The sequence below is a fragment of the Poecilia reticulata genome, chromosome 22, assembly GCF_904066995.2.
Source record: "Poecilia reticulata chromosome 22, P_reticulata-male-v2, whole genome shotgun sequence".
NCBI lineage: Eukaryota > Metazoa > Chordata > Actinopteri > Cyprinodontiformes > Poeciliidae > Poecilia > Poecilia reticulata.
In genome coordinates, this window is record NC_088851.1 from 27,123,341 (window position 1) to 27,143,887 (window position 20,547).

Consider the following 20,547-nt stretch of genomic DNA (forward strand, 5'->3'; position numbering starts at 1 on the left):
ATTGGTAAGAAAATTACATGATTACTCCGCTAGTCACTACTAGAGCAATGACACTCGAAGATGATATTATTTGCAGATAATTCATTTTCAAAAAATCTTTTAAAACCATTTACCATATTTTTCGGACTATAGAGTGCACCATACTAGCACCTTCAATCCATCCATTTTCTTTACACCCTTGTCCCTTAGTGGGGTCAGGAGGTGCTGGTGCCTATCTCCAACTGACGTTCCCGGCAAGAGGCGGGGTACACCCTGGACAGGTTGCCAGTCTGTCACAGGGCAGCACCTTCAATAAAAAAAAACAAAGAAAACTGGAAGCTGTTCTCAGTTTTCCATAAGGACCCAGCAGAGGGCTGCGTCCTAATAAATCTGCTGCACATATTAAGGTCGCAGCACTCCGTCTCCAAAGCCGAACCATGGTTTCGTTCACACCGAGCTTAAGTGCAGCGGCTCTGTTTCCCTCCTGTAGTACCAGATCGACAGCCCTCAACTTAGAAGCTGCATGATATGAGTTTGATAACATTTCTCTGTCGTGCCTGCTGCTAGCATGTGGTTGTTCTAAATGAAAATTTGCCCGTTCTTCTTTGATTTACAATATTGACTTCTAATGATTCACTTCCTGCTAGAGAGCCCCTGGTGGTTGAAGAAAAATCCACAGAAAAGCTACACCGGTCTACAATCCACATGGTTCGAAGCTTAGGAAAGAAGTAGCAGCTTATAGTCCGGAAAATATGGTACCGTAGGTGAAATTGAATAATTTCCATGACAACTGACAATCACTCACAATCACTCACACTAGTGTGCCGCGGAACAGTCGTTGAAAAACACTGTTGTGAATAAGAGAATATTTAGGTTGTGAATTAAATATTTAATTTGGAACTGTTGCAGTTAAAAATTAATGAATAACATAATGAAAAGATTGCATTAAAAAATTAACCACTTTTTTCTCAATGACTGACTAAATTAACCAATATAATGTAATGAATGAAACACCAAAGAGTTCTGTTATTTTCACAGTGAAACTGATTATAACAGTTTTGCATTTACCAGTACAGCCATTCTCCAGTCTGATCCTGCCAACAACACCAAGATATATGAAGTCATCATATATGATCCAGTTACTTACTGTTGCTAATAAGCATGATGTTATGCTGCTGTCCATCCAGAGAGGTTACTTTGTCAACAATGATTCTGGAGAACTGGGCTGCAGACCGGACCAGCAGGGGCCTCCCAGTGATCGGGCTCACCGCTCTCTCCATCAGAGGGTGGTTCATCGCAAACCGAAGGGCTTTTTCTGAGATGTCTAAAGAGGTCTTCACACCTTTGGCTCGCATTTCATCATTAATACACTGACAATACAGATCAGAGATTATGTGAGGTGGATCATTTTCATTACTACTATTTCATATCAGTTTAGGTTTGGTGCTTACTGAACGAGGGTAGGCGAAGCTCTCTTTTCCCTTGTCCTTCACCCAACCTCCAGGAATTATCTCATCCAGAAGCTTCCCCCTGAAAACTTGCTGGATGTCTGACACCTTGTAGGCACAGACAGCGGACTGACTGCAGGAACTAGATGGCTCCCTGTGAATTGAGGTCTTGTTAATTCCAGTTCAGAAACAATTTTTTAGTGATATGGGGGAATGTCACGTACTGGAACAGTTTCTCAAATAAAATGCGAAATGTACATTTTTAAACTTTTGATGGGAAAGTGATAGTGAAGGATGATTTCCTGAGCTTCATTGTTACAAAAATAAGAACTTTGTCTCAGGATGAAATTGTTTTATTAGCCTCAAACAATTTCTCCTCTGAGTGGATTGAGGAGTCAAAGCACCAATTGTTTGAATTATACCCAACCTCGATTGGTTGCATCAAACACAAAAGTCCTCAAGGATGTTAACAGGATTGCCTCAGGGTGCTTAACGAGTGTGGTGAAAACGTTCCAAGATTTATTTCGCACTATCTGGATGTACTTCCACCAGTTGGTTTTGGGAACATGGATGCCTCTACCCTACTCAGTAGAATGGAGCATGTGAGCCTGGAGGTGTCTCGCTTAAGGAAGATCTTGGAAACTCAATCCACTGTGATTGAGAACCTGGAAGCAGTAGCGACAATTTTGGATCGCTGAATGACTGCAGTTGAGAAGTGTGACTCGCCTGGTCAAGCGCACTGGACCAGGGTAGTACGAGCGCATTATGAGGAAGCATCACAGGAGCTAAGGACTTCTGCTCACCAGTGGGAAGTCCAGCTGTTGGAGGACCTGCCGAAATCCTCCCCTTGACCAAAGTGGTAAAGAAAGGGATAGGAAAGCCTTGGAAAGATCAAAACAAAGCTGTAAAGCCCAGGAGCCAGAAGATGACAATAACTGGCACCAGCACGGATAACATCCCAGTGGTCAAAACTAGGGTGGTGAGTGTTTTTGTGTCATGATTTGCACCTAATCTTGACACTGACACCATACGCTCTTATCTGGCAGATAAACTGGGGAAGCCGGTGACATGTCGCAAAATCGATTCCACTCAGAAAAGGTTTTGCTCGTTTTATGTCACTGTTGAATGTGAAGACGTGATGGACATGTATGACCCACAGTTGCGGCCAGCTGGCGTTTTTGTTTGTCGTTTTACGAGGCCCGTAGGTCCAGAGAATCCAAAGATGGGTGTACTAGTGAGCCTCAGCAGCATTTGGTGCCTACTGTGTCTGACGCTTGGCCGGAGAGCTGTTGAACTCTCGAGTCAATATTATTAAATGAGTATTAATATCGTTTCTTACAATGTGCGAGGATTACCTGTTGGGACTAATGAATCGGATAATTTGCGCCGTTTAACTGTAAATACTCTCTTGGTGAACTGTGATGTGTGTTCAAGAGACTTTTCTACTGAAGCAAGACTTGGAAGGACTTAATTTCCTGCATAAAGATTTCTATGATGTGGGCAAATCTACCATTGATTTGAGTGATGGAATAGTTTATGGTAAAATACCTGGTGGTGTTGCTATCTTATGGCTTAAAAAGTATGATCACCTGGTTAAGGTGGTCAGATTAAACGTTGACTGGGCCATTGGAATTGAGTTTAGTGATGGTGATCAGAAGGTCATCATTCTTAAAATACACACACCTTATGAATGTCACATCAATGAAGATGAATATCTTCATAGGTTATCTTATATAATGTCTGTCATCCAGGAAAATGCTTCCACTTGTTTTTTAATTGTGGACCACATGAATGCAGATATTTCTGAGAAAAGTTCAATATTTGCAAATCACTTGATGCAGTTCTGCCTTGATAATGGTCTGGTTCTATCTAGTAAGGTGTTTCTACCTGATGACAGCTTCACATATGTTAGTGAAACATGGGGTACAACCCCATGGCCAGATCACTGCATTAGTACAGCTGATACTCACCAGTCCATAGAATCAATGAGAATTAATTATGAGCTCTCTACTTCTGATCATATCCCTCTTTCTATATCTGTAAATATTGGTAATCTACCTGCTGTTCAGTCTGCTTACAATAGTCTCAGTGTTGGAAAACTAGACTGATCTAATTTGACTGAGAAGGATCTGGATGTATATTTAGCTCACTCTGACACTTTGCTGAGTAATATTGAGTTGCCATAGGATGCTGTAGCATGTTGTGATATTACCTGTAAAGACCCGCTACATGTTGTAGAGTTGTGCAACTTATATGAAATTATTGTGAAGTCTCTTCATGTCTCCAGTAGGGCATTGTGTAAGACTAAGCTGCACAAAGCAAATCCAAGATGGAATGAGCAGGAGCTTCATGCTAAGGCCAGGTGGACCTTTAAGGCAGGGGTTGACAGAAGATGGTCTTCTGTTTGGGTATAAGATATGGGCAAATCCGAATTTTAAATATGCCCTGTGTTTTATTAAAAGAAATGAGAATACAATTAGATCTAATTTGTCTGCAAGAAAAATGCAAAACAACTGCACACATGATTTCTGAAAGGAAATAAAGAATATGAATAATTAGAAAACAGGCCTGGGAACTAATATGGATGGCGTAAATGGACAAGAGGAAATTACTCAGATGTGGCAGAAGCATTATTATGAACTATTTAACTGTGTTAAAAGCTCCCCGCTTAAGGCGAACAGTATTACTCACAATGAAGACGTGAAGTTTTATTTCAACAAATTTATAATGCAGTCATGATCCTAAATAACAATAAGGCCTGTGGTGTGGATGAGATGTCTGCAGAGCACTTCAAATGTTAAAGCAGAAAACTCTGTTTTCTCTGTGTTTTACTGGGTTTTTAGTCCATTGCATTTTACCTGTTATATTTACCTGCTAATAAATGATAAAGCTGGCAAAATAAATAACAGGGATAATTATCGGCCCATAGCTTTAGCCAATGTACTATCCAAGGTTCTGGAGAGGATTATATTATGTAAGATAGAACATTTTCTCCTTACTTAGGATAGCCAGTTTGGTGTTAAATCACACCATGGCACAGATATGTGTGTCTTTGCTTTGAAAGAAATTTTAGATTTGTATAACAAACTGTAATAACTGTACAATTTTTGTTTTATTGATGCCTCTAAGGCTTTTGATCGGGTTAATCATGAAAAGTTATTTTATAAGCTACACAATAGAGGGATTCCCAGATCTATTGTTACAATTTTGTCCTTTTGGTTCACGCATCAGTTAATATACACAAGATGGGGTAATTGTGTGTCAGCTCCTTTTAAAATAACGAATGTGGATAGACAGGGAAGGATTTTGTCTCCACTTCTTTTTAATGTATATATGGATGATTTATCAAAGTGGCTACAGCACTGTGGGACAGAGTGTGTTGTTGGTGGGGCCATAATTAACCAGCTGATGTATGCTGATGATTTAGTGCTGGTTTTCAACAATTATTGGGGACCTGTTCACAATATGGTCAGGAGCATGACATTATGTACAATGCATCGAAAAGTAACATTATGATTATAAGAACCAAGAAGAATCAGAAGTTGGTACTTCCTGACTTCTACTTATCTGGTGTTGTTCTTGACAGCAGTACACACCTTAACCAGTTAAGTGTGTACTGCTGTCAAATATTTGGGACATTATATGACTGATGATCTGATTGATGATATGGACATTTACAGATGCACAAGCCAACATGCTGGATGTGTTCTCTCAGTGAAAGTAGCTCTTTTTAAAGCATACTGCACTCCTCTGTATGCTGTTCACTTATGGAGACAGTAGAAACAAAGCAGTTTACAGAAACTCAAAGTGGCATACAATGACGGAAAGAGGATGCTACTTAGGATGCCGAGATGGACCAGTGCTAGTCAGTTATTTGTTGGTGTCTCCACTTTTCATGCTGTCGTGCAAAACCTTCTGTACAGGTTTATGTGGAGTTTACGTGTTTCTACAAACATCATCCAGATACTAACAGATATTTCACAGAGCTCAGTTAGGTTTAAGTCCAGAATATGGAATCACTGGCCGTCTAGCCTTTCTGTAAATCAGTGACTTGTATATGTGATTATTATCTTTTTATGTGATTGTTTCTTTTTAAATTTTCTTAAATTATCTTTGTATGGACCCATTTGTATCTTTCATAAAGCTGATGAATATTAACCCTGGAGCACTGTGGAAGCTGTGAGATCAGAATAAAGGGTGTCAGAGCTTGCCCAGTTTATACAGAAACCTACCTTTAACTTCTGAAAGTGATCTTTAGAGATCTCCCCTCATCCTATCTGTTGCAGGCATGATATGGATTAGCTATTCCCAAGTGGAAAACATTTAAATAAGTTGTTAATCTTCCCTGGAGTGACTTTTCCAGAAAGCGAATCTAAAGGTCTGAGCCTAGAATACCCAAAGAAATTAGGGTAAAGCTGGATTTCAATCTCGGGTCTTAGTAGGGGAGGGTTATAGTTCATGACAGGATAATTAGAAAAAGACCTATTAAGTATGGAGAGACAAGAGAAAGTCTCTTCTCTCTAGATTAGGAAAGTTGTATCTGAATGAAAGTCAAGACTTTGGGGACAATGTCCTGTGGACAGATGAGACCAGAGTAGAGATGTGTGGAGAACCATACTTCTGGAAATTACATGTCAGCACAAAGGCCCGAAACAATTGCCAAACTTGGTGATGGAAGGTGAATAATTTGGGTTCAGTTTTCACAGATTTTTCTGTGGAACAAAACTCCAACACATGTGTGGAAAATGTTCACATTGGTATGTTTTATGGTGAAAAATATCTAAAATGTGTGAAAGAAAATGTAGCTCAGGAAGCTGAAATACGGAGGTAGAATGTTACATGACTCTTTACTGACTGGCTTTTGGAAACCATACAATTCGGGGTCTGCAGTATAACACTTGATTTTAATTTCAGAAAAGGTAATAATTGGGAGGAGAGGCGCTTAATTTTTATTTATTTTTTGATACATTTTTAAGCCGGAGTGCAAGCGTCTCTGTTCTCTGCACGTTACCTCGTGCTTCTGCTGCTTTATTAAATTTTCCTCAGCGCGGATTCCGCGCGCCTCCTGTCACTCGAACTGGACACAGGCTGACCTGTATTGCATCAACCCAGTGTGTGTAGTTATTTTTCTTTGGAGAACTCTACATCAAGATAAGAGTTTAAAACGAACCGCATTAGCTTTGGTTGCGCAGCTCTAGCTCAACCGCAGGAATAACTTGCAGTTGCGTGTCTGTTTGCAGCCATTTGCGCATTGAGAATTATTTATCTTTGTGGACAGAATTATGTTCAGCATTTCCATCTCAACTCACTGCCCATCGTGTTAAACCATTAAATCAAATTCAGCAACATTGATTATCTCAATAAATAAATGTTACAGTATCTGTGTTAAGATATCAGCATTTATGGCCCCTGAAGCCCTGAGGGCCCGATGAAGCCGCTGGCTTAGTTTGGATTAAACAGAAGTGCAAATTATTGATGTTCATTTTAATTGCATTTTTTAATTAGTTTTTAAGACTAGTTATGGGTTTTGATATCGTTTCACTGGTGATGTTTTTCCGTAACATATAATTACCCAGTAATATTTTTACACTTCATGTCTACTTAACATCTTTTAATACAAAAACATGGTGGACCCCCTTATTATCCCAACCACCGGACTTAGCAAGTTGTCTGGTGGAAACCCTCATCATAATAGGGTTGCTGCTGCCAAAGGAGATTCCTCTGCACCTGTGCACATTGAGGGGTTATTCTTAGTTTTTCCACACAACTTCATGATTTAAATAATGACTGTTTTTCTGAACATGTTTTATAAGAAACTAATAGAAACAATATAATTTTTATCACTGAGTATGTACACTCTTTGTACTTTCAAATATGTTTTTTAGTTTTAGTAATGGCAGCAGAAGAAATGATGGAAGCCGTTTGGTCCTTGTTGACCATGCCACCAGGAAGCAGTTGTTTCTATGTAACCAAGAGTCCAGACTCTCTCTAGTAGCATTGCTCCCAGGTACTTCAGCTTCATAGGTTTAATTTTCTTTAAAATATTTCAGATGCGCTCTACAGAAAAATCCTTGATTAGGCAAATTTTCTGCAAATGCCTCAGAATCGACGGCAGTCTTTTACTCTATCTTTGTGGCAACTGAACAATCGGAATAAATTTATTTTTATCGCTGTACAAAGCTACATATGACGAGGTTAAAAAATTCTGAACTCCGCACCTTGGAACATAACTTACGGGCTAGAGGTGAATGTTGCGTAGAAGAGGTTCTCTGTCGCATTATTTTCATCTTTGAGGAGAAAGACGTCCTGCACCAGAGAAAGTGAACCTGTGTCTCCAAACGGGCAGTCCAGACGGGCTTTCAGGAAAGAAGTCCATTTTTTGTCCAAAACTGAGGAGCCTCCCAAGTCACTCTGAATCAACACAAACGTCACACATTAAAGCTGCAGTATGTAATTTTTATAAAAATATTTTTACAGATCTGTATCTTGAATGAGCTGCTGCACCCTTTCTTTTAAGGATGGAGCTTAAAAAAAACAATCTCCACCTTCTGCCAATGCTCCCATTGCTAACTCGAAACAGCTACTCAGAGCCAGGAAGAGGGTCTTAGCGCTTTCAGTCACCCCTCTGTGTGGTGCTGCAAACCCCACCCTCTCTCCTTGCTCTCTGCTGTGCTGCAGCTAGCAGTGCTAGGTGTGTACTGCTTGCCCATGAGCTAGTTAGCATGGGGATAGATGATGAGCATGTGAATGAGGATGATTGGCAACGCTAAGACCTTCCTCCAGGCTCCAATTGGTTGTTTTGCATCTGGATGGCTCAGGAGAGGTTCATTTCTTCAGATAACAATAGTAGCACAGAAAAGAGGTGGAGGAGATCCATCTTTTCACAGCTTATCCTTCTCATACATACTGTCATGACATGGTGACAATTTTAAGAAATATGTTTAAAAAAACTTACTTTACACACTCGTGCAATTCTCGACAAACGCAGGTTGCTGCGTCGTTCCTCCACAGCAGTCTCAGTGAAGAACACGAACAAATTGTCATCGTCTTTGTTCTCTGAACTTTTGCTGATTTCAGCAACGTATATGGAAATCATGATGGGGTCTGAGTTCATAACATTTAAAATTATGGGGTTATGTTTTACAGGATAGAATTTGAAGTAAAGGAACCTTTAACAGGGTCGAGCAGTTACCTTACCATTGAACCAAGATATTTTTTCTTCAGTAGAGAGATAATTTTGTCCGGTTTTCAGGAAAATCTTTCTTTTTCCCATGAAGTCTACAGAACCAGCCGAATATAATGTGTTTTCTGTTGTGAGAAGAGGAAAAAGTTTTACATTTTCTGAAACCGATCATTACAAAAACATTCCTTCAGCATGGGTCGGATCTACTGAAACAATGAACTGCAGCTGTTTAGTACCAGAGTAAAAACTGATAACAGTGACACGATAATCTGCCTTTGTCTTGAACTGGAAGTGGTGAGGAAGTCCTCTGTTTGTCAAAGTCAGGTTGAGAGGAAAAGAATTAAACTCAAATAGACTTTTTAGCAGCTGATTAAAAAGTTTAAAACCTAAAACGTCAGGGGGCATTCAGAGGACAGCAGTGGGTGCTGGCAGAAAAATTTACGATTTCTTTGGGAGGCATTTGCTTGAAAGTAAACTTTACATCTCTTATGCACAACATCTGTGGAGACTTTGAGCTACTTGCTAAAACTGAAAATGACTGAAAAATGTACTCCCATTTATTGATGTTTTTACCAAATTATCTCTTACTTTCTGTTTAACTTTACAAACAATATCCCATAGTTTATCACAAGGATGATAAACGTGTGGTGATTTAATTAACAGCCTTACAATTTTAAGTTTAAAAGTTGCTTTGAGTATCTGATCAACTCCATTTGTTTTGTCTCTTGCTCCTGTTTCCTCTGTTTTTGATCTGGTTACAATCCTGCAGCTCATAGTCCAAATAGTACTAACTTTCTAAAGCATCGAGAAGAGAGCGAGATCTCAGAGAAATAGGAGGAGTGCAAGTTCACTGGTTGATGTTTTATGCAGGTCAGAACAAATGTACGACTATGAAGATGTAGAACAACTAAACATTTCATATGATGAAGTTTATTGATGCACACCTGCTGTTTGATCAAGAACTTCCAGGTAAGGAAACATTAAGATCCTGAGCTAAACACTGAGAGACATGAGAGAAAGTGTTGCACCAACCATCCATCATTGTGGCAAAGTGTTCATGGGGACTAAAGGGAGCTCTCCCCCTGCCTTCCTGAGTTCTGGTTTCCATGGTGACATTTCCTCCTTCGAACAACTGAAGAAACATTAAATAATTTAGAATTATTTAGAAATGATGCTACTTATTTTTCCATGCATCTGCTTTAATTCTGACGATTGAATCAGAAAACCAGTGCAACACTTTAATATCTCTATACCGTTAATGCCATTATTTTATTACAATAAACAAAATTCTGCCAACACAATAAAAGCCCAGCGCATCGTCCCAGCTAATGGTTCTGGTGTCGCAACTCCAGCCTTAAGTCTTGCGTACATGTAAACAAGCACTGTATATTTTTGTAATTAATTAAGAGCAATGTGTGTCCTGTGTTACTTACACCACAAAGGGTGTAAGTAAGTATGATTTCAAAAATAATTGTTTCTGGTTTCCCAAGACACTAAATATGTGTGGATCCACTGTCTAAATGACAAAACATTTTTGCTTTTGTGTCGATGGGGCCTTAGTTATGAGTGGAACGTACCAGGTGTGTGCAGAGAGGTTTGAATGCACGGGTTCCACACGTGAAGATTCTGCCATCATTCAGAGTATGCAGTGTTGTGATGTAGTTTTCACATTCCTGTTAGAAGAACAGCTATTTCTCCAAACAGAACATTTTAAGTTCATTCACATATTTCCTCGTGTTAATGTGCTGCAATGTACCTCTATTCTCTTGCCTTTAACTATACACTCAGATTTTTCTCCAGACGTCACCATCCATTCAGTCTGAAACAAAACACACCACGAGGTTAATTTGTTTGCTCTATTAAGTTGTGAAGTCTAATTTTTTTAAGTCATGTTTGAAATATATACATTTTTAAAACAACTGAAGTACATAATTACTTAATTGTGCTATAAAATGTTACTATGTGGCTGGAAAGCACATAAACCTGCCCCCTTAAAAGTGTTGCCATTACAGTGCATTTAGCTTATTGGTAGCAGTGAATGAGCAACTCCAAAATCCCTGAAGCTGGTATCGAGATATCAATTTTGACCCTATAAAGCCTATGAAAAACCTATATAAATATCAGGAAATAGTCAGCATTTCATCCTCTATTAGGAATTTAAATGTTTTTTTCTATAACTATGAAGAATGATGGAGATATTCACAGTTAATTGATGTGGTAGCTGTCACTAAGGTGTTTGTTATTGTATCACTTGCATAATTTTTAAGTGTTTGCATGATTTTTTTCTGTTGTAACAGGATTAATAACGCATTACTTTACCAACAGCACCCTACAATATCCCTAAGTATTGTGTGTACTGTCCAGGTTCACCACCCAGTTCCACCCAAGCCCAGTTCCTACCTCGCTGGTCTTCTTGGTGATGTCATCCAAACTGAGCGTGATGACCTTTCCTCTGGCTCCGATGAAGAGCAGACCGATGTCTTCTCTCACCAGCATGGAACTCAAACCGCTCAAGTCAGGCTCCTTAAACAGCTTCAGGTTAACATCTGATGGAAAGAATCCAACCGGCATCCTCAGGTTACTTTTGAAATCAGCATTTTCATGATATTTAGCTCAGTGTGATTGATGTTACTCTATGCCATCCTTAATGTTTTTGATATTGACACAAACGTGGACTGCATGCTTACAAAACCATAACATTAAAGACTGGCAACAGTCTTCTATGTTACATAAGAACTACTGATTAAGCAGGGCAACACCCCTTAGGGTGCGTTCACACTGCAGCCTGATGTGACATTGACACTCGTGGACTCTGTTTATTAATTAGGAAACTTCTGGGTTTAGAAACTACCTTAGTCGACAGGGTGTGAATACTTCTGCAGTGGTCTGGACATTTCAGTGCTGCTGCAGAGACGCCTCACCTGAGAAGAAAACGCTCCGGCGGGGATTCAGGCTTTGGGCTGATCCTTCACTCACAATGATCAGAACATAAAGGAGTGCTACCTGGCTCTTCATCATGACCTCAGACAGGAAGTAAAGAAAAAGCACATTTCTATAACAGTTGTTATGGAAACAGCAGTTTATTTCCTGTCTTATAATTCGACATCACAGATTCTGTCAGATGTAGCTTCACAGAAACATAGTCATAAGTTTGGAGTTTCTATTAAATCAGGTCAAGTTTATTTGTGTAGGACATTTCATCAACAAGGGAGTTCAAAGACCTTTCCATCATAAAAAACATCAATTAAAACAAACATTACATTTTGTCAAATGCCATTAAGCTCATCAAGCAAATGCACATTAAATAAGTTGGTCAATGTTCCAATTATTACGATTCAAAAGCAGCTCTAACCATTTGGGCTTTTAGCATTGATTTAAAGGAAGTCAGTGTTTCAGCTGTTTTGCAGTTTTCTTTAAGTTTGATCCAGATTTATGGTGCATAGAAGCTGAATGCTGCTTTATCATGTTTGGTTCTGGTTCTGGATGCAGAGCAGAACCAGCAGGTTGATGCAGCAGCAGCAGATCTTTAATCTGTTCAGTGATTTATAAACTAGTTTGAAGTCTCTACTCTCAGTGAAGGACTGTAGAACTGGGTGGTGTAGAACTGGGTGGTGTAGATCTGGGTGGTGCAGAACTAGGTGGTGTAGAGCTAAGTGGTGTAGAACCAGGTGGTGTAGAATCGGGTGGTGTAGAACTGGTTGGTGTAGATCTGGGTGGTGTATAACTAGGTGGTGTAGAACTAGGTGGTATAGAACCAGGTGGTGTAGAACTGGGTTTTCTAGAACCAGGTGGCGTCTCCACCCTCCTGGTTCTACTCAGGTCTCCAGCTGCAGCTTCTGGTTTGTCAGTCTGACCTGCTGCAGGAATCAAAGCCACTAAATCCTGGATGAGTCTCTCTGGTCGGAGACTTTCGTCCTCTGGGCCTGAAACGTTCTGCAGCTGCTAGAAGGTCCACTGTGGAACCGGCTTCATGTGGCTTTGAGGTCAGAGGTCAGCCTGATCTCTAGTTTCTATGTATTTTAGTTCTAACCTTAATAACTTTAGATCGCTCCTCTTTAAGTCCAAAGATAATAACTTCAGTTTTGTCTCTGTTCAGAAAGTTTTGACACATCCTCACATTTATCTGTTCTCAGCATCTGTTCAGTGATTGGGGTCAAAGGTCACCTGGTGACATCATAATGTAGAGCTATGTATCATCTGTGTAGGAGCACATAGATATTGAATCAGAGGGGTCCTAGGATTGAACCTTGGGGTACCCCACATGTGACCTCCGACCTCTTCAATGAGAAGTTTCATTATTACAATAGTGTTATTATTAGAGTTAATTAAAAATTAACTAATAATTTGGGTTATTTGTCCTATTGAAAGAAAAAAATGCGGGTTCAATTTTCAAAGTCATATTTTCACCTTGTTACTTATTCATTAATAAATATCAGAGTTTCCCACTGTAGCATCTGTAAGTGCTCTTCAACTTAGATCAATACACTTTACCATAAACATATAATTCATGTTCTGCATGCTTTTATCATCACATTCACGTTTTATACCACAAGGGGAGCAAAGACATCACAATCATCTCTACAGAAGATTGAAATATGGGAATCTGATGCTGCGTTCACACTGCAGCCAGAAGTAATTCCAATATTTTATCGAATCAGATTTTTTTGGCATGATCGTTCATACTTCCAAATATATGCGACCTGTATGTGATCTCCAGTGTGAACTGCAATCTACCTGAAAGTGTCCCGCAGTAGAGAGCATTTGAAAACATCAAATATGTATCGGGTATACAAGCAACTTGTGCTGTTCAGACTGCGAAGTAAAGATCAGATACAGATCATTAGGCAAAAAAATGGAATTGGGTCACTTTAAGCTGCAGTGTAAACACAGCCTAATAAATCATTCACAAAACGTTTCTCATAGAACACTTTTTGGCTGCAGCTTGAAATGACCCAATTCCGATTTTTTGTCAAATCGGATTGTTTTTGTCATGGCTGTTCACACCTCTAAACATATGCGACCTGTATGTGTTCCGCAGTCTGAATGGGTAACAACCTGGAAGTGTCCCGCATGCGGAGCAGAGGGCGCTATAGTGTCAGCGTTCTCAGTGTTCTGCCAACCGCTATGAAAAGTGCTCAGTGTTTGTGGAAGTAAATATGGAGGCTAACGGTGGAGCTTAGCTTACACATCTGCAGCATATCAACAACTTGATCCTCATTATAGTCTGCCATGTTTGTTGTTATTCTTCCCACTTGTGTATCAGGGTGCATTATAGTGTCGTTTGTTGAGTATCACTGGCGTTCAGGTAGGATGAATGCGACATCAACGTTAGGTCGCGTCTGAATCGGATATGTGTCGGATATCTAAGTGGCCCGAGTCGCATTTGAAAATAATCTGACCTGTGCTGTTCAGACTGTCATGAAAAGATCGGATACACGTTGCATTACGTCAAAAAAATCGAAATTGGGTCACTTCAGGCTGCAGTGTAAATGCAGCCTTAGATTTCTGTTTGGATTTAAGCTGTTTGTTTGTAAATAAAGTATTACATCGCTGAAAACATAAATATGTTTACGAAGTGCATTATCAAAAATGGTCGATTTAGACATTACATTTTTTTAAATAAAACAAGATGTGATTGCTTACCTGTGATGTATGGTCATGTATAGGCAATTTACTTCTGATAACATTTTTGAAAACAGGAACTGCAACAAAGTTCTGGTTCTGAACCAAAAGTTCTGTATCAACTGTATCAACCACTAAATATTGGAATGTTTTTTTTTAAATAAACATGTTTTGGTTTCCCTTAGTTTTCATAAGTAAATTGCCTCTACATAACCACCAATAACAGGTAAGCAATCAAATTTTGAAAGTCTTAATCAACTGTATTTGATAATGCACTTTTTAATGTTTTTTAAATAATGTACATTTGTAAAGATAAACATATTTGTTTATAAAAAATCGTTCTGACTTGAGAAACTTTTTGAGAATCAAATATTAGTTTCCCACATTTCAATTTCTTGCAGAGATGATTTTGGTGTCTTTGCTCCCCCTTGTGGTATAAAATATGTATGTCACGGTAAAAGCATGACTTGTGTTTCAGGATGCATTATAGTGGCGTCTTTTATGGTAAAGTGCTTTAAGCTGAGCTGTAAATCACTTATAGATGCTAATTGAAAGACCTGAATGAAAAAAAAATAATTTAAATGAGACTCATTTCATAATGTATGAATCCATAATGTTTCTGAGACGTTTCAGGACCTCAACTGAAGCTAGACTATCTGATAGCTAGATCATCTTAATACAACAAAAAATAAACTGCTGTTTCTATAACAACTGTCTAAGAAATCATGTTTTTTTTTTCATTTCCTGTCTTAGGTCATGATGAAGAGTCAGGTAGTGCTCTTTTATGTTCTGGTCATTATGAGTGAAGGATCAGCCCAAAGCTTGAAACTCCACTGGAGGGTTTTCCTCTCAGGTGAGGCGTCTCTGCAGCAGCAGTTAATACAACCTAGAGAGATTCACACACAAGAAAAAACTGCAATTAAAAAGTTGTATTGACATGAAACGATTAAAGTCCTGTGGTGATCAGACACCGGCAAAAGACATTGTGCTGTGAATTGGGATGAGCTTGGACAAGCATTTTGCAATGAGAGGTCTTCTTCCCTTTCCCTGGTGGTGGAGGTCTTAGAACGGATGGAAGCCTGAAGGAGGGAGGAGCATAGAGGTGAAGAAGGGGCAGAGGTGGGTAGAGCACAGCTGGAAAGCAGATGGCACCATCATCTGTTTATATTATCTTATAAACAAAAGATTGATTGAAGATTGGCTATGACGAGGCATGGTCCGATACTGCAGTGTGAAATAATGCACATTATTTCATAATGTACGTTATTTCACTCTAAGTGGTGTTGCCCTGCTTAATCAGTAGTTCTTATATGTAACATAGAAGACTGTTGCCAGTCTTTAATGTTATGGTTTTGTAAGCATGCAGTCCACGTTTGTGTCAATGTCAAAAACATTAAGGATGGCATACAGTCACATCAATCACACTGAGCTAAATATCATGAAAATGCTGATTTCAAAATTAACCTGAGGATGCCGGTTGGGTTCTTTCCATCAGATGTTAACCTGAAGCTGTTTAAGGAGCCTGACTTTAACAGTTTGAGCTCCATGCTGGTCAGAGAAGACATCGGTCTGCTCTTCATCGGAGCCAGAGGAAAGGTCATCACGCTCAGTTTGGATGACATCACCAAGAAGACCAGCGAGGTAGGAACTGTGCTTGGGTGGTGAAACTTTAATGAAAGTACACAAAATGAAATGTAAAGAGATACTATGTGGTGACGTTTTGACAGTTACATGGTAACAAACTTGATTCAATAATGTGGGTAATTTAACCTGTCATAGGAGGAAAAAATGAGGATTAATTTTCCAGTCATGTTATTCATTCATCATTAAATATCACAGTTTCCAAATATGTAATTAGCAAGTTAAATAGTTTGTAACTTACATATTTAGTTAGCTGTGAGTAAATATGTAGCTTTTAACCAAAATATTTAGTTTGGTAACTAAATACTTAATTAAAGCTAAATTATTTGTTAGAAAGCTAACTAAGTAGTACCTAAACTAGTACCTACTAGTGTGTTAGGATGCAGACTAGTTCCAAACATGATTAGCTCTACGCCAGCTAAATATTTAGTTTACAAACTACATATTTAAATATACACAAATAAGTATAGCTACATAGCCAAATATTTATCTCCGGGCTTAATATTTAGTTTGATACCTATGGTGGTGAACCTGGACAGTACACACAATACTTAGGGATATTGTAGGGTGTTGTTAAAAATTAACTATTAATTTGGGTTATTTGTCCTATTGTAAGAAAATGGGGGTTCATTTTTCAGTCATATTTTCACCTTGATATTTATTATTCATTAATAAATATAGTTTCCCACTAAACATTTAGTGTTGTGGTAAAACTTTAAACTTGACCTTTGAGGTGTGAATATTGCGGTTTTGACTTAGAAAAAAGGAACTTTGTTTTTATGGAAAGAAGTGTAATCAGACTTCTGCAGAGGCGTGTTTTCACTTTGAATATGTTGCTGACGTAAAAAAAGCAAGTGAAACTGTCATGCTGGAGAAGATATAAGAAACTTGTTTTCACTCTGTAAGCTTGTCTTCAGTCTGAGAGCCTTCAAATCGCTGTTTAGCCTTTTGAATAAATACAATGACAATATGCATTTTGTTGTTTCTGATTTTTTTAGTGTCTTGTCTTTGAATAGGATAACGTTCAAGACATTAGCAAGATAAATATTTAGTTTACCAACTTGATATTTAGCTGCTATTTACATATTTAGCTCAAAACTGGACAGTAAAATTTAGTGACCAAGCTGAATATTTAACTCCAAACTATTTTTAGCTCAGAGAAAGCTAAATGTGAAATGTACACAATTAGTTAGCTCAGAGATAAATATAATTATTGTGAAAATATTTATTTTGAAGCTAAAACTTTAGGTTGAAGACAAATATTTAACTTGTTAGCTAAATATTTAGAGCAGTGGTGCCCTCGAGGCCAGGCATCCTGCATACTTTAGTTCTGTCCGTGGTGGTAACAACCTTTTCAACATGTCAGTGGTGTTCTTGGGCCTTGAACCATTATTTAATCCAGGTGTGTTAAACTGAACTTTAGATTGAAGCTATATAGTTATTAGGATAAATATTTAGCTCCAAACTAAATATTTTCAAACTAAATATATTTAGATAAATATTTAGTTTGAAGCTATGACTTTGTAAAATGAAGCTATTTATTTTCTCTTATGACGAACTTACTAACCCATATTATTGCCGTTACAAACGTAACGTTACAAATGGCACCCAATTGGATATTTGACTTTTCATATTAAAAAGACATTTTACTGTGTAGGAAGAATTTAGTTTATTGCAATAAAATGTATGTAAAACCATGGATCACTAAGGTATTAGAGTTTTGCGTTGTTTTCTCATTTTACCCTCAGAATTAAAAGGGATGCATGGAAGAAAAAGTAATATTCATCTATCCATTTTCTGTACACCTTGCTAGTTTTGTTTCAGTGGAATGACCAAACGAATTTGGATAATTGTGAAACGAGATGTATCGGAGACACTACCAACCCTGAACAGGAAGTATCTAGTTTAGACACGGAAAGTTTGAAATTTATAATCTATCCAACCTAAGACATTCTGTATCTGAATTGGCTTTCCCTGTGTTGCCTTGGAAGGGCTGCATATTTCCAATCTTCTTGAAGATATGTAAGCATAGCACTCCTTCCCAGCTCACCTCCTCCTGTTATCCATGCAGCTGTGGAGCTGACCGTTCCCAAGGACATTCCTAGAAAACATCTTATCAGTCTTCTGCCGAGAGGCTGAGCAACCTGGTTTCATGGCCCTGTGACGTCACCGCCTTCACTCGTGTCTTTGATTTGTCTGAATGTTGTCCTAATGTGTCCTTTCCTTTTTTATTTTTTTAGAAACTGTGGAGTGCTCACTTTTAACCCAGAAAAGGCACTCTTTAGCTCATTCTTTAGGAACTGTAGAGTACTCACTATTTAGACCAATATTTAATAGGGAGATTATTTAGATTATTATGCAGAGAGACTCCCATTATTGCAACGCAGAAAAGGAATTGGAACGAACAGGAACATTTAGTTTTTATTATTACTCAGTAACCGTGGAGTACTCATTACTTTTACAAATTTAGAGCGTACTTAGAAAGTCCAGAGAAAACTTACTCTTATTTAGCAACCCAGAACAGGGATTCGAACTTGGAACCCAGAATAACTACCTTAGCAGCTACATTTTAGACTCCTGTTCTTCCAAACCAGAACAGGGATTAGACCAGAGGATACTTACTGATACTGATCTACCAACCCTGAACAGGAGGAATCTAGTTTATTTACTTTAGATCAACATCATTAGCTTTTTCTTCTTTTGCTCTTTCCTTTGGTTTGTTTGTTTGTTTGCATTTCCTTTTAATTCTTGTAAAGCACTTTGTGTTACCTTGTTGCTGAAAATGTGCTATACAATTAAAATTACCTTTACCTTTTATAAATACCTTTTATTTCTCTGTTATCTTTGAAAGCACTTTATCCGTTGACTCACTTAGCAAAAACCTTTATTTATGAACTCTTCCGCCTCATTTCTATGCTGCAACTTTGTAGATGAGGTGGTGGATAACTTCCATTCTAAAATTTAAGATGGCATTGATTTTATTGCTCCCATTACAGTGAAGGTTTTGCCTGGTAGGAACAAGTCTCTGTGGAGAAATGCCCAAATCAGACAATGTGAAAGAAATCTTTGTCGTAGGGCTGAACGGAAATGGTGTTAAAATTTTACTTCATATTTATTTTGAAATCTACAAAGAAAGAGTGCAAAATTATCACTCAAACACTAAAACATGTTGGGGAAATGTTCTTTGTGGAAATCAGAAGCACAAATGTTAGCAGTGCTCGAGCTTTATGTACAACAGGCTCACAAACCCTCCTGGGACTGAACCACCTGAACTCCACTCTTACGCTGCCGCAGTGAATTTACCAACTTCTCTGCACAAAAATTCAAAGACTTAGAGGATTAATCTGCACATCCAAACTAATGCTATGCCCAAACATGATAAATGCAGGGAAAATGCACACAGACAGTCATACATCTTAATTCATTAATCTACAGTACTGCTTTTGTTTTTCTAAAATGTACTGTTTCTATGTATCTGCATATGTTGTACAGTGATGCATAATAAATAAAAAGAATAAGGTAAAGTACTTCGTATGACAATGTCCAATAATAGCTCTTTATCTCCATAAAGTACTGCAGGATAAGCATATGCAAAACACATTTTTTAGAAAACCTTCCGATTACCAGAAGTGTAGCTCTGTCTGGTCCATTTTTGGTCAAAACAAGGTAATTTTTCAGTTGGTGAAGTTAATTGTAGTGACCAGGGTCACCAAAAATATCCATCCATCCATTTTCTTGCACCCTTTTTCCCTCAGTGGGGTCGGGAGGGGTGCTGGTGCCCATCTCCAGCCAACGTTTCGGGCGAGAGGCGGGGTCACCCTGGACAGGTCGCCAGTCTGTCGCAGGGCAACACAGAGACACACAGGACACACAACCATGCACACACACACTCACACCTAGGGGCAATTTGGAGAGGCCAATTAACCTGACAGTCATGTTTTTGGACTGTGGGAGGAAACCGGAGTACCCGGAGAGAACCCATGCATGCACAGGGAGAACATGCAAACTCCATGCAGAGAGACCCCAGGCCGGGAATCGAACCCAGAACCTTCTTGCTGCAAGGCAACAGCTCTACCAACTGCGCCACTGTGCAGCCCCACCAAAAATATCATTCAAGAAAAGAAAAGAGTACACTGTAGTACTACCACTCCAAATATGATTATGAAAAAAATGACTCTTCATAGGATCAAAACAATTAAGGATAACCCTGACCTTCCTCTTCATGCCTTGGGAAGGCAGAGCATCTTCTGTCAGAGGCTTCTTCAGGTTCAGTGCAGTACAAATCGCTGCAGGAGCTCTTTCCTGCCAAGATCATCACAATCTTCAATAACTCTTTGAAGAATCCAAATTAATGAGTTACAACATTTAATTTTGATTTGGGATTAATAAAGTATTTTTTAATTGAGTTGAATTGAATTAATAGTACTTTAGGAGATGCACTCTTAATATGTTCAGTTAATGAAGAACTTTCTGTTAAGGAAGTTATTCACCTTTAAACACTGGAATTTTTTAAAAAATAAACATGTTTTGGTTTCTCAGTTATAAGAAGTAAATTGCCTCTACATAACCACCCATAAAAGGTAAGCAATCACATATTGTTTTATTTTAGAAAAATAAACTATTTAAATGTATTTGAAAATGCATTTATTAAACACATATGTTTAAAACTTTTAT

General features: G+C 38.5%; 2 protein-coding genes across 4 annotated transcripts in view; one reads left to right on the top strand and one right to left on the bottom strand.

Annotated features, from left to right (window-relative positions):
* LOC103459977 (semaphorin-4E-like) overlaps positions 1-14,362 on the bottom strand; it is a 29,246-nt gene extending 14,884 nt beyond the window's left edge. Inside the window, exons 1-12 of one of the 3 annotated variants that reach the window (XM_081603486.1) lie at positions 14,254-14,362; positions 13,345-13,422; positions 11,532-11,631; positions 11,011-11,156; positions 10,367-10,429; positions 10,188-10,283; positions 9,643-9,742; positions 8,625-8,735; positions 8,383-8,531; positions 7,663-7,838; positions 1,431-1,581; positions 1,127-1,349 (exon numbers count right to left, since the gene is read on the bottom strand). In XM_081603486.1, coding sequence (XP_081459612.1) covers positions 1,127-1,349; positions 1,431-1,581; positions 7,663-7,838; positions 8,383-8,531; positions 8,625-8,735; positions 9,643-9,742; positions 10,188-10,283; positions 10,367-10,429; positions 11,011-11,156; positions 11,532-11,631; positions 13,345-13,371 — 1,342 coding nt within the window. In that variant the 5' untranslated portion in view covers positions 13,372-13,422; positions 14,254-14,362. The remainder of the gene's footprint in view (positions 1-1,126; positions 1,350-1,430; positions 1,582-7,662; positions 7,839-8,382; positions 8,532-8,624; positions 8,736-9,642; positions 9,743-10,187; positions 10,284-10,366; positions 10,430-11,010; positions 11,157-11,531; positions 11,632-13,344; positions 13,423-14,253) is intronic. The other 2 variants (XM_081603484.1, XM_081603485.1) reach the window with 2 other exon arrangements.
* A 623-nt stretch (positions 14,363-14,985) lies between these two features.
* LOC145550060 (semaphorin-4E-like) overlaps positions 14,986-20,547 on the top strand; it is a 61,039-nt gene continuing 55,477 nt past the window's right edge. Inside the window, exons 1-3 of the mRNA XM_081603489.1 lie at positions 14,986-15,085; positions 15,292-15,351; positions 15,728-15,873. Of these exons, the coding sequence (XP_081459615.1) occupies positions 15,778-15,873 (96 nt within the window). The 5' untranslated portion in view covers positions 14,986-15,085; positions 15,292-15,351; positions 15,728-15,777. The remainder of the gene's footprint in view (positions 15,086-15,291; positions 15,352-15,727; positions 15,874-20,547) is intronic.